The 13595-nt window shown below is 37.4% G+C and overlaps 1 protein-coding gene across 1 annotated transcript; it reads right to left on the bottom strand.

Moving 5' to 3' along the window:
- Positions 1–3087: 3087 nt before the first annotated feature.
- LOC137030764 (uncharacterized) lies at positions 3088–11897 on the bottom strand. Its single transcript, XM_067401199.1, has 6 exons — positions 11828–11897; positions 6241–6378; positions 4477–4570; positions 3740–3923; positions 3535–3662; positions 3088–3405 (listed from the first exon to the last, which is right to left on the bottom strand). The coding sequence occupies exons 1-6, from the start codon at positions 11839–11841 to the stop codon at positions 3088–3090; spliced, it is 876 nt and encodes a 291-aa protein (XP_067257300.1). The 5' UTR covers positions 11842–11897.
- Positions 11898–13595: the final 1698 nt, after the last annotated feature.

The raw sequence follows: 13595 nt of genomic DNA, 5'->3' as shown, positions 1-13595 counted from the left end.
TGTGAACTTATATGATCACATGTGAGCAACATGTCAACACATGTGACAACATGTCACCACATGTGAACAACATGTCAACACATGTGACAACATGTCACCACATGTGAATCACCACATGTGAAAAACATGTCACCACACTGTAAAAAAGGCAGTGTCAAATTAACACTTAACGTGTTATTTTTAACACTACTTCGGATCATATATGGTCCCATTCTATGTAGTGTAAAAAGTACACTGTTTGTAGTGTTGAATTTACAGTGTTAAAAAAGCACTATATAGTGCAAAAAAATTACACCATAAGTGTAAAGTCTACACTTTCTATTGTTGTACTAGTTTTACACTATGGTGCTTTTAACACTTTGAGTGTTGTTTTAATTCATTTGGATTACACTGAAAGAACACTTTGTTATTAACACTTTGTGTTTTTACACTGTTTTAGAGTGGTATTGTACATGATCAAACAAAATCAAGACTCTTTTAGATATAAAATATTCAAATATTTATTTAACATTGCGAAAAGCAGCTTTAAAACATGGCAGAAGGTCAGTTAATTACATTAATGAGGTGTTGCACATAAATTTAAAACTTAAAAACACACAAATTCATCAAATTTTGTCATGAAGATTTAAGAACCAATTTGAACAAGATTGCAGTAAGGTACAACATACCAAAAGAAATTAGCAGACCCATATGACATCTGTAAATCAAAAGGTTTGTAATAAATGAGTTCATTGACATTGAAGACTTTCAGAGAATCACTGGGTCTTGGATCAATTCTGTAGGCATACAGATGTTCTTCAAAATAAGGAAGATTTTTTAGGCATGATGCCACCAGCAACACGCATTCATTTCTAACAACAATGTCTTTGATTTTATAAAACACTGGCAAATCAAGGTTTACTTCACCACAAATAATTAAGGTAGAACGATATTCAGTTCCATTATACTTCACCCATTTCACTGAGAGAACATTGGTTTGTGGAGGAACATTCAACTTGGATGCAATCTGAAGAGTTTCATTTAAGTCACTGAGAGACACTGTTTTTCCTGGTCCAAGCACTATTCTGTCATGGTTGAAGTCTTGCCAGTTATAAGCCATGCAATTTTGATGTTTTTTTGCCAATGTCAGAGTGATGTTCTTGAAACATTTTTGTTGCGTCTTGAAGAAATTGTGCTTGGACTCATATCGCATCGACCACATGTGAACAATAGGCCCGATATTTCGTATACATCGCGGATAGTGAGTCAGTAAATGATGTTTAGGCAGTAAATTCTTTTCTGGAAATAAATACTTGAACAGCCTGTGATGTTCAGCAATTAAGTGTTTTAAATAAACAGTAAGGCCCTCAGTTAAAATAGGAGAAAATACAATGTTTACTATTTGTAGTAAAAGTAGTAGTAGCTGCCAATATTTATCATCTTGCGGCACAATGTCTCCGAACATTAGTGGCACATTTCGGAGTAGACACCAACACTGGATAGCGTTTATGCCCAAGTCATTGTTCTGATCATCTAGTTTTACAGCAGGAGGTCGATTTCTCCTCTCCATGTACCCATAGTTAAATGAATGCAATCTGCCATCTAACTCTTTTGCGGTTAAGAAACTCTCTTGTACATAACGCAAAACAAGTTTTAATTCAAACTGTGCAACACCCTCTAAAACGTCATGCATTATGTCTACAGAAAAATTGTCTGATACACTGAAGTACTGCAGAGTGTTTAACAAACATGTGCGTTTCACACCACAAACATGGGGCAGTGTTGGTTCTGACTGCATAGCTCTACAGTGCTGCAAGTACGTCTCTTTAGTGCGCAAAGTTACAGTCGGCTCATCTTCACAGAACACAGTTTGATAATCGTCCTTTTCAATCAGGCAAAACCTGCAGCTATTCCGAGCTCTAAAAGATTCAACAAAACCAAGGAGGCAATGCAAACCAAGATTGTCTCCTGTTACTTGGACAATGCTGCCACGCACACAACCACCAAGACCTTCTATTCCCCTGGTCTCAAGGACTTTTATGTCACTGACAATAGGTTCCAAAATTGCATCAAATCCATATGTTTTGATGTCCTGGGCATGGAAAAGTGCACATAAATGTATGTTTGCTAAAGATGAATTGAATATTGGTGGGAAATTTCTCAAAGTAAAATAAATACCACCCAATTTGTGAATTCCCTTCTTTGACCCCAATGGGTTGGCAGTCTCAAAATCATCGTAAAACAATTGAATTTGAAGTGCATTTTTTTCAGTGGAAAATAGGGGATGACTCTTAATGTACTGTCCATCTTCAATATCAGAGTAAATGCCATCTTTATTTGGTATGCCCGACTTAAACCTGTATGAGGTGTTTGGATGCATTAAAATGCTCTTTAAGGTTTGTAAAATTGGAACATACGCAAACTTGTCAGTCACTGCAACTTGCTCATATAATCCAGTAGTCCGATTTTTCTTGTTGTCAAATCTGACCCCAAGTACTTTCTCCACAGGCTGGACAATTCCCCATTTTTTGGTAAAATATGAGTTTCGTTTGGATATCGAATTAAGTAAGGTGAAAGGGTTTTCAATTTCCTGAAATGACTGCTCTATTGTACTTTTAATGTCTGGGTCCTGTGAAGATAAGCAATTTAGTGCGGCCTCTTTTACTTGATCCTGGATGTCTTGAACGACTTCTTCCATAGACATAACAAAAGTATTAACAGTAGTCTGACCAACACCTGCAGCTTGCAATTGTGCAATTGCTGATGCACACAAATCTGTAATGTTTTTGCTACAAACTGGCAAAGAACTGTCATTTGAACTTGTAGCCACATCAATATTACTTGGTAGCCCAACAACTGTATTCTGAACAGCACCATCTTCAACATGTGCAAGAACTTCATTACTTATTTCATGAACTCTATTCAAATGTTTGCGGAATCCTGAAAATGTACTAAATTCTCCACAGCAACCTGTCTGACCACATTTAAGACGAAGTGATTTACCAGGCAACAGTCCATGAATTAATTTAAGATGTCGAACAAGCAGATTTGTGTTCTCAAGACAGCAAGAACAAATGAAACAGATCATTTTTACTAACAATCAACTCTCTAATGCACAAATCTAGCTCTGAGCTCAGCAACTCTTGGACTCTCTTTGACTTTGCCAATGTCAATCTGAAAAATAGTTGTTTGTACGAATGTGTACATGTTGTGCAGCACTTTGCTGTAAGATGCACCAAACACAAAGTGGGCTTTGAACAGTTCATCAAAGGCACCCAGACCACTCACTGACTTGCATGGTATGGCTTGCTTGTCGAGAATGATATAGTACACATGAATGTTGTTCTTATTTGTCCCCATGGCTAGCAGGTATGGCTGTGTGCACTCGTCGATGGCATTGAGATGTTCTTGGATGTTAGTACCTGCCTAAAGAAACAACAAACAGTCAGCTCTCTAATTGACTGTCTCTTTACATTAGTTTTTCACAATACAATGAACCCAACTGGCAATATTTTGAGGAAAACAGCAAGTAGTGACAGAAAAGTCCAAATTTACCTTTTTGAAGACGATGAGGTTTCTCTCAGCTTGATGTGCGGACATCTTTCCAGGTCTCTTGCGGCCTTGCGGTGATGGGGGAATCAAATGAAGTAAAAGGAGAACTGAAGCAAGATCACTGTCCCACCCTAAATAACAGATGTGGCAACTTCAGCAAAAAATACAGACACATTTAGATAATCTTATTCTGAATGTTAAGTCTAACCTGCATCATCCGTTTGATCCTCTTTCACCGCTGATTCTGCAGCATCAATTAGGTCCTGAAGGCCTTGGGAGAAGTGAAGACCTTTGCTTTGTTGAATGACCTTCTGCATAAATGTAGTTGGCCACCTTTCCAAGAACTTGGCAGATGTCTTCTCACCAAACATCAAAACAAAATCCTGCTCAATCTGTAAAAACCAACAAGACCACACATTTACTTCACAAGGAATATTCTAGGTTTAATAGAAGTTGATGGTTAAACTGTTAGCTTAACTTAAATGAAGCCCATAACATTTATTTAACCCTAACCAATCATACCAGGCCTTTAATGTCCAAGAAACGGGGAAATTCAGTCAGCACATCAGTGGATCTCCTTGGGTCTTGAATCATCTTGCGACGATACTGAAATGTCTCCCTCATTTTGACCTTCACGGTTTCTACCTCCGATGTATGTTTCATTAGAGAAACAGCTTCTCTACACTGCTCTTCTGTCAGGATAACTTCAGTGCTGGATGAAGCCTCTCTTTCTGCAGTTGGGCCACCACTGAAAGACTGGGGGGAATATCTACGGTTGTCTGATGGTGCACTGTTCCTCTGGATGTTCTTTATTTTCCAAGTGAAGTACCCTTGTCCACTTTGAGGATCATAATAATGCTCCTTTGAAAAACAAAAATGTTTTCAGTAATACAAAAGTGACCAACAAACCCATAACTATTTTTCCAAAGAAATATTTTCACTTACATATCCATTCTTTGTGTAGGGATCACGAAGATTTGGAAACAGGGAAACAATTCCTTGGGCATACATTTCTCTAATATGTTTAGGTGGAGATGTGCTGTCAAAATTAAATGGACAAACACGTTACATTACATGATCACACTCTTTTTCATACAAATGCTTTGAAAACATTCAAGCTTGGCAAAAAGAGAATGCGCTATCTGTGAATAGCGACGTACACACGACGCACAGAAAACGTGAGCCAGAATAGTTCTCTTTCGTGCTTAAACGGACAGTAACACACAATATTAGGGTTGTTCCAAATACTACTTTGAGCTTCGAAGCTTCGGTAGTAATCCACAATGAATATTCAAAGCTTCGGAAGGAGGGGGCTGAACATTCTTCTCTCAAATAATGGCAGTGTAACGAGTAGAAATTCGGTGTGGCCCCTTTAAGAGCTGCGTGCTCCCCATTGAACTGTTTGCATTGTATGTGCGACTGGAGCACCACATGTCTGCGGGTAATTTCTGTTGCTCATTTAAAAGGGTTAGTTCACCCAAAAATGAAAGTAATGTCGTTAATTACTCACCCTCATGTTGTTCCACAACTGTAAGGCCTTCATTCATCTTTGGAAAACACAAATTAAGATATTTTTTATTAAATCTGATGGCTCAATGAGGCCTGCATTCACAGCAATGATATTTCCTCTCTCAAGATCCATAAGGGTACTAAAAACATTTAAAATGGTGAATTATATATTTTTTTGACACAAAAAGTATTCTCGTTGCTTTATAATATTAATATTGAACCACTGAATGCACTTGAACTGTTTCAAATGTGTTTTTAGTAGCTTTATGGATCTTGAGAGAGGAAATGTCATTGCTGTGAATGCAGGCCTCACTGATGTATCAGATTTAATAAAAATATCTTAATTTGTGTTCCAAAGATGAACGAAGGTCTTATGGGTGTGGAACGACATGAGGGTGAGTAATAAATGACATTATTTTCATTTTTGGGTGAACTAACCCTTTAAAGGGATAGTTCACCCAAAAATGAAAAATTGACGTTTATCTCACACGAAACGATCGGTTTGTGTGAAACCGAACAGTATTTATATAATTTTTTACCTCTAATACACCACTATGTCCAACAGCATTAATCACTCGATTCGTGAGGTCTGATCGCGCTCTGACAGCGGCAGTGATGTCTCGCGCATATACTTCAATGAGTGTCAGACATCACTTCCGTTGTCAGAGCGCAACCAAGCGAATGCTGAAGGCAGTTGGACATAGTGGTGTTTTAGAGGTAAAAAATGATATAAATCCGGTTCGGTTTCTCGCACAAACTGATGGTTTTGTGTCTTAAGACATCAATGTGTCGTCACGAGCTGCAGGGTTTAATTTGGATTTGTCTGTCGTGTTTTTTTTTTACTCTTATGGTCAAAGTTCCCGCTGACTTGCATTATACCACTGACAGACAGCAGCGGTTGCAGTTAAAAATCATCATTTGTGTTCTACTGAAGAAACAAAGTCACCTACATCTTGGATGCGCTGGGGGTAAGCAGATAAACGTCAAATTTTCATTTTTGGGTGAACTAACCCTTTAAAAGATCTAACAGAGCACAGATTTTTATAAAATCTTCATTTGTGTTCTGCTGAAGACAGACAAACACACAACTTTTACGTTTGAGGACTGGAAATAACAATTTACAATTTCTTGATATTTTAAGTTTTCCATGACCAAAGCAATCCTGAATGTAGAATACAGAATACCATAATCAAGTGTTACCTATGCCTTTCAGTCATATCTGCAGTAAGAATCCTGATCATCTTCCTCCTGGTGCTGTCAGTCAAGCTTTTGGTTTTTTGGTACTCTCTGATGATTGAATCCCCTCCAGGGTTTAGCCTGCAGAATTGTTTGGACCAGCTGCAAACAGTTACATAGTACAATTAATGACAACCTCTCAAGAACCATTCTGTTAACATGATTGTGTAGTCATGAAGCTCAGTACATGTGTAAACTCACACAAGATGCATTGAGAACCAATTGTTCGGACCCCATTTGGATGTCATCTTTGCCAGATTCTTTTATTAACTATTTGTGGTTAAGTATAATTTATTAAAGAGTTAGCAGTGTTTCCAACAGGTTTTGAAATATACTTGTGGTGGTAGCCAGGTGGAAAATCTAATAGAAAATCTGGAAAATTTAATAGGCTACTACTAAATTGAATTACTACTAATATTATGCATTATGGATTATAAATTATGCAAAATTACAGCATTTAAATTGTAGAGTTCTCCTTGCATTATCGTACTCTCTCAGTGAATGGGACACAGATTTTATTGATACTAGTAAAAAACAAAACTTAGCATGTGACTTAATTATAAACAAGCCCGAAATACACAGGGACTCTTATTTTGAAATGTCTATACTATTGTGGGCTGATCCTACAGAAGAGAGAGATAAAATAGTTACAGTAGTTAATTGTACATAGTTACTTCAAAAGTTGAAAAATATGCTATATTTGAGTTTCTAAGCTACTTTAGTGATGAATCACAGGACGGCGCTGACAACTAGTTTCTGATCCACAGTGTGTGCAATCTTCACATTTTGCGCAGCTACTGTTTGTATGAGTGTTTGTGCCACAAATGCAGCTGCGCGAGCATGGTAGCTGGAAATAATATACATCCAATCATCTAAAATCGCTTGAATGTCCAAACTGGCGCAAACTAGGGATGGGCATTTTTCCAAAATATTGTATTCAAATATTTGGGCTCGTAAAAAACGAATATTTGAATATTGTGTAATTTTTTACATTTTTGAGAATACAATACTCAAAGCACACACACCCATCTTCGTTAATCTAATTTTGACTGTTAATTTTTAATTGTGTCAAATTAAAAAAAAAAACAAACAAAAAAAAAAAACTTTACTACACCTGCTCAAAGGCATTTTTTTAATTCATGATTAATCTTGCATTGCATAATGTGTTCTTATACAAACTGACAACCACAAGTGAATCGCATTCATATATTTAATATGGGCTAAAAATTTTTGTTTGCAATTTCAAGAAGGCTATATTTACATACAACTAACCTGACAGTTGAGTCGGTTATACAGGTTTTGTAATGAAAACTAGTCTACAATTAAGAAACCATTACAAAATAGTAAACACTGAGTTTACATGTGATTCATTTAAAATACTTAATTATTCCAATATCCAAATATGATACTAAATCCCACAGAAAAAAAGGGTTTCTATTTGTAGCATGCCGTCTTTGAATTATAAACAAGACAAACATTCACTGCATAAAGGTTAGCCAATACAAACATATTTATAGAAAACAGTTGACAACGAATAGAAAGGACAAATAAGAGCAAACTAATCGAGTATTCAAGAATATCAAGAAGTTAGTCCGACATATAACGAGGGGTTGTGTTAACTAAAGCGTCCGTTATTTAACAAATCTTAAAAACATGGGTGGATAATTAAAAATCTTTTCTGACAAAAAAAATAACACAAGCAAGAACAAATTTTAAACCAAACACGGCAATTTTAATTTTACCTCGCTGTGTGCGCGCGCGCGTTTGTATTTATGAGAGAGGGGCTCGCACAGCATTGAGACAACAGTCACTTTAAATGCATAAGTAACTAATGTGCTAGTTTTCATACAAAATAAGTAGGCTATGTAACATAATTAGTTACTTTAGTTAGTATTAACACAATAACGCAACATGTAGGCTATACGTTTCTGAACACTGAGAATAAATAAATAAACGCCCGTTTCTCCAGACTCGTGCTTGTCAGTCAGTCACACATCACAACATTTTCATAATCAGCGATTTCAATTTTATTTAGATTTGTTGTTCAACATTACTTGTGCATTTTATACCAGTTTACCTTAAGGAGTTAACAGTGCGTGAGTGTGCCGTCCTCGCTTGAGAATTCAGTCACTGAGACGGCGGGAGTGGAAGGAGGGATTGAGCGGGATTTTGTGTTGCTATCGATTTGCAGTGTCTTTTTATTGATAGGCCGTACGCATTTGTCAATCATCCCCGCTTGCTGTTTGGGGAAATGAACCCAGCGCTGATTGGCCGAACTCTTTTGCTGGATTTGAGTACAAGCGTGCACAGAGGAGTCACCAGGTTTTTGCGTAGTATAGAGTGACAAATCGTACCAGCATACTTTGAGGTCAAAATGCGTACCTGGTACGCAAAATGCGTACATGTTGGCAGGTCTGATAATATACTCGAGTCACTGTTTATATTATTTCACATGTTCATGTAGAGAAAAACAATATCCACATGCTCGGGTGAGAAAATGAGCTGCAGACGTTGCAGAGACACAAAGATGTCTGATCGCGCTCTGACAGCGGCAGTGATGTCTCACGCATATACTTCAATGAGTGTCAGACATCACTTCCGTTGTCAGAAGCGCGATCAGACCTCACTAACCGATGCTGAACGGAGGTGGACATAGTGGTGTATGAGAGGTAAAAAAATGATATAAATCCTGTTCGGTTTCTCGCACCAACTGAGCGTTTCGTGTCTTAGGACATTAATGTGTCGTCACGAGCCGCAGGGTTTAATTCGGATATAAGAGTAAATAAAACTTGCTTAGACAAATCCAAAGTCCCGATCCACTCCCATTATCTGACTGACAGACGGAAGCGGTTTGAGTTAAAAATCATCATTTTTTTTCTACTGAATAAAAAATGACACCTACATCTTGGATGCGCTGGGGGTAAGCAGATAAACATCAAATTTTCATTTTTGGGTGAACTATCCCTTTAAATCGTGCGACCGATTTACTCATTCGTGCACACGATTTACTAATTCGTTCCCCTCGATTTACTAAATCGTGAATACCATAGGGCGCGATCCCGTGGGTGCTCGGGGGCTGGAGCACCCACGGAAATGGTCGAGCACCCACGGAAAAATACGAGATATTCTCCATTGATTTTAACCAATAGAAAATCAATTGTAGCTTTCAGACACTATCTTCACCCTTTTTTTATAGTTTATTTAAGGCCGTTTATATGGCAATATTTTAATGGCAAACGTCAAGAGCGCATCCAAGTGATGCGCGCGAGCACAAATGACTCTGCTCTCGATCATGCGCGCGCTTAAACTCTGCTTGCATGAGATATCAGCGAGAGCATGACTCGCGACAACACTCGTGAAAAGAATGTGCTTTTTGGGTCGAAATTGTCATATTGCTGCACGGATATAATGCAAATAAAACATCAAGTTGACGTTGATTTGAGTTAAATAAGCGAACTAGCGCTGAAACGTGTTGTTTTTGAAATCATGCAAGTATACACGTCAATCTATTGCTTGACTCTTCTTTCTAGGGAAATCACTAACAAAATGCACACATACATTTTCCTGCTCTTGATATACAAACATTAACTTCTTTGAACTTTATGAGGAAAAAAACGATTTGAGGGCAGATTCGAACCACTGATAATAATAGCACGGCTGGACCTCTGACTGTATTAACGAAAATCCTACCACTACACTATTAGGGAACGCGAAAACTGAAAGTGGATTTATCTGTAATATAATAGCCTATATGGGGGTTGATGTGGGGCACTGGGCACCCACCGGCAGAAACATAAATCAGCGCCTATGGTGCACACAATTTAGTAAATTGTGTGCACGATTTAGTAAATCGAGGCAACGAATTGACCCTTCGTCGGGAGTTTGATTGACAAGCGATCTAACCAATCATAACGCCGAATCCACCATTTTGTCCAACAAAGCTGTCAGGATTTAGAAGATTAACCTGGGTGGACTTGAACTTTAAAAATGGTGTATACTGACGTCTTTTGAAACAACATTCCCTTTCATGTTCATTGGATACTTTAAATCAACTATTTAGGGAGAGATGATCAGTTCACGAGGCGCTACAGCAATATGTCACTACACATTAAAGGGTTAGTTCACCCAAAAATGAAAATTCTGTCATTTATTACTCACCCTCATGCCGTTCACACCCATAAGACCTTCTTTAATCTTCGGAACACAAATTAAGATATTTTTGTTGAAATCCAATGGCTCCGTGAGGCCTTCATATGGAGCAATGACATTTCCTCTCTCAAGATCCATTAATGTACTAAAAACATGTTTAAATCAGTTCACGGATTCATTGTGCTCCGATGCTTCCTGAAGCAGTGTTTTGAAATCAGCCATCACTAAATAAGTCGTTATTTTGTTTTTTTTGGTGCGCCAAAATTATTCTCGTGGCTTTATAATATTAATTTTGAACCACTGTACTCACATGAACTGATTTAAATATGTTTTTAGTACATTAATGGATCTTGAGAGAGGAAATGTCATTGCTGGCTATGCAGGCCTCACGGAGCCATCGGATTTCAACAAAAATATCTTAATTTGTGTTCCAAAGATGAACAAACGAAGGTCTTATGGGTGTGAAACAGCATGAGGGTGAGTAATAAATGACATTATTTAAATTTTTGGGTGAACTAAGCCTTTAAAGAGCCATAAAACGGTTTTTACTGTTTGAATTTCTTAAATTACAGTTTGAAAGCTGGGACTTTGTTTAATATCTTAAGTCACTTGCTCTGTCTTGTCTGTCGACGTATTGTCAGTGTCCTCTTTGCTCTGTGATGTATTTTTCACTCTGTGTGGCATGACAGCGCCAAGGCTTGCGAAGGATATTGTCTTTGCGAAGGATCAATTAGTAAATTGTGCGCACAATTTATTCTATTTTTTCCTGCATGTCATGTCCGGGGCTCCGTACATATCGATTTTTTTTTTTTTTTTTTTAAAGGATAGATGCTTTTTTTTTCCATCTTCAAAATTTGAAGATGAAAAAACCATTCACAACCATTATAAACCTAGGAGGACTAAGGATATTTTTAAATATATCTCCGATTGTGTTCATCTGAAAGAGGATAGTCATAGAAGACAGTCAAATACACCTACGATGGCTTGAGGGTGAGTAAATCATGGAATAATTTTTTATTTTGAGTGAACCAACCCTTTAAGGGCTTTAAAATAACTCTTAGCCTATAGTTTAAAGTGGCTTACATTGTCAGATGCTCTGACAGATACATGTGCAGACAGATAAGCTATAGGCTGTTTAATGCTAACGCATTTGTGGGGTTTTCCTCAGTGCATAACTTACATTTCACAGGTATATTCTCCATCTGTAAAATGTTAGAAAGTCATGCAAATATTTCCAATTTGCTATCAGGAGTGGACTAGCCTTTTGCAAGCGAGATAATTTCCTCTGAACTTCACACTTTAGTGAACGAGCGCCTCCATGTGCATGCGTCTCAAGTGTATATTACCATCCCATATATATATATATATATATATAATATAAAAATAATAAAATGCAACTCACAATTCTAGCTTCATCTTCGGTTCTCTGCTGCTTTCTTGAAGGGGTTCCGCCACTCAGAATAACTGTGTCATCGGATTCATAGTTTGCAGTCTCAGAGGAGCTTCCTTCACTGGACACTGCAGGGGTATTTGCTAATTCTATTGAAAAAGGGTTTCAAAAATTAAGTTGAGACATCATTCAATAACGAAATATAAATTCAGTAAAGCACTACAATTTAAATTTGGACTTTCAATATGGTAAAACATAACTAAACTAAATAAATTCATCAAGCACTGATGTCAAATTGTAGGATAAATTATATAAACTTTTTAAGGATAAATTAAATTATTGTTAGAGTTAATGACCTTGGCAACATTCATGTGGAGGACTGAAACACTCATTTATTTAGTATATATTTAATCTGATTTATTGTCACGTCGCCGGAAATAGAGTCATAAGTGTCCCAATGTGTAGTGAGCCAGCGTCCCTTACTGTCCTTACCAGTGCCCGAATTCGTGTACACGAGCTCGGGTCGGGAGGTAGGGAGCTGATTGAGACGCACCCTGTATTACATAAAATAACATGTAGTATGATAGCAAAGAACGATTTTACCTCGAATGCCAGTGCGCACTAAAATAACGGCTGAAATCGGAAAACTTTTGTGAATTACAGTTTAAGATTTAAAACACTTACAATGTTTGCATGAACGTAATTCTCATGTAAGAAAACTTGATAGCAGCGCGACTGTGTCTGACGCATATATTAGGACACGACAGATATGATTTTCAGTATAAAAACGCAACGCAACTTAAACAAACAAAATTCATGTCGTTTATAGCATTAACGTTTCACGACAGAAAATGAAGTAACGTTAGGCCTATACCCGGGGCCTATAACTTTTTAAATGAGTGACGTTATACGTCACAAAAAAGACGAGTTTCAGTTCTACTTTTACCGACTTCAATGCATAGACACAAAGCAATACCGCACTTAACGCTTTCAAAGTAAATATAAAATTACCATTTGACAAATTCTCCAATCTGAGCAGAAAAACGCCCAAATCTGGCTGCTTCAGAACCTCCTCAAAGACATCCTCGTCCACTTCAGTTCCAGACTCATCGAAAAGCTTCACCTCGGCCTGACTGGAGGCGGGAATGCCGAACTTCACGAAGGCTGTGAACAAACCAAAATCCAAGGAACTAAAAATAGATACCCATTACAATGTCAGCACACTACTAACTTCTAATTTAGTTTATAAAATTACCTTCATCCAGGAAATCCGAAAGTTTTGAATCGACGTCAGAAACTTTCACGTACTTCTGCAAGTCTCTGAACTTTACTTTAAGGAGCATTCTTAAACCTGACAAAAACACGCGCAGTTAGTAATTTTCAAATGTGTTCAACTCCATTTATATTTTTTACTAATAATGCTAACACAAATGTATTTACTATTTATTTTTAAGAGAGAACGCAATCACACTTACCGTCTCAGTCGCATGAAGAAAATGGCGTTGTCGACTCTTCATCTTAAAAGGCAACAGTCATAGAGGGGCGGGGTCAAGATTGGCGCTTTTTTTTTTAACACTTTAAGTGTAAAAATAAAATCACATAATTTAACACCCTGTAACTACACTGAAAAGCAGAACTCATTAACTCTGTAGGTTGTTAATTCAACTCTTTGGGAATTAATAACATTTGACACTGCAATTTTTACACTGCTGTTTTTACTGTGCACATGTGAACAAAGTTTGAACATAATGGAGCAAGTGGCACATATGGAAAACATGTT

Source organism: Chanodichthys erythropterus, chromosome 11, assembly GCF_024489055.1.
Source record: "Chanodichthys erythropterus isolate Z2021 chromosome 11, ASM2448905v1, whole genome shotgun sequence".
NCBI classification, from domain to species: Eukaryota; Metazoa; Chordata; class Actinopteri; order Cypriniformes; family Xenocyprididae; genus Chanodichthys; species Chanodichthys erythropterus.
This window is presented reverse-complemented; position numbering and strand designations above follow the sequence as displayed.

What these genes read in the sequence shown, in the direction of transcription:
- LOC137030764 (XM_067401199.1), bottom strand. An exon ending in GATATGACTGAAAGGCATAG is followed by an intron (nt 4,571 to 6,240) that starts GTAACACTTGAT and finishes TAATTTTGACAG; the next exon opens with CACATCTCCACCTAAACATA. An exon ending in CCTACACAAAGAATGGATAT is followed by an intron (nt 3,924 to 4,476) that starts GTAAGTGAAAAT and finishes TGGTTTTTACAG; the next exon opens with ATTGAGCAGGATTTTGTTTT.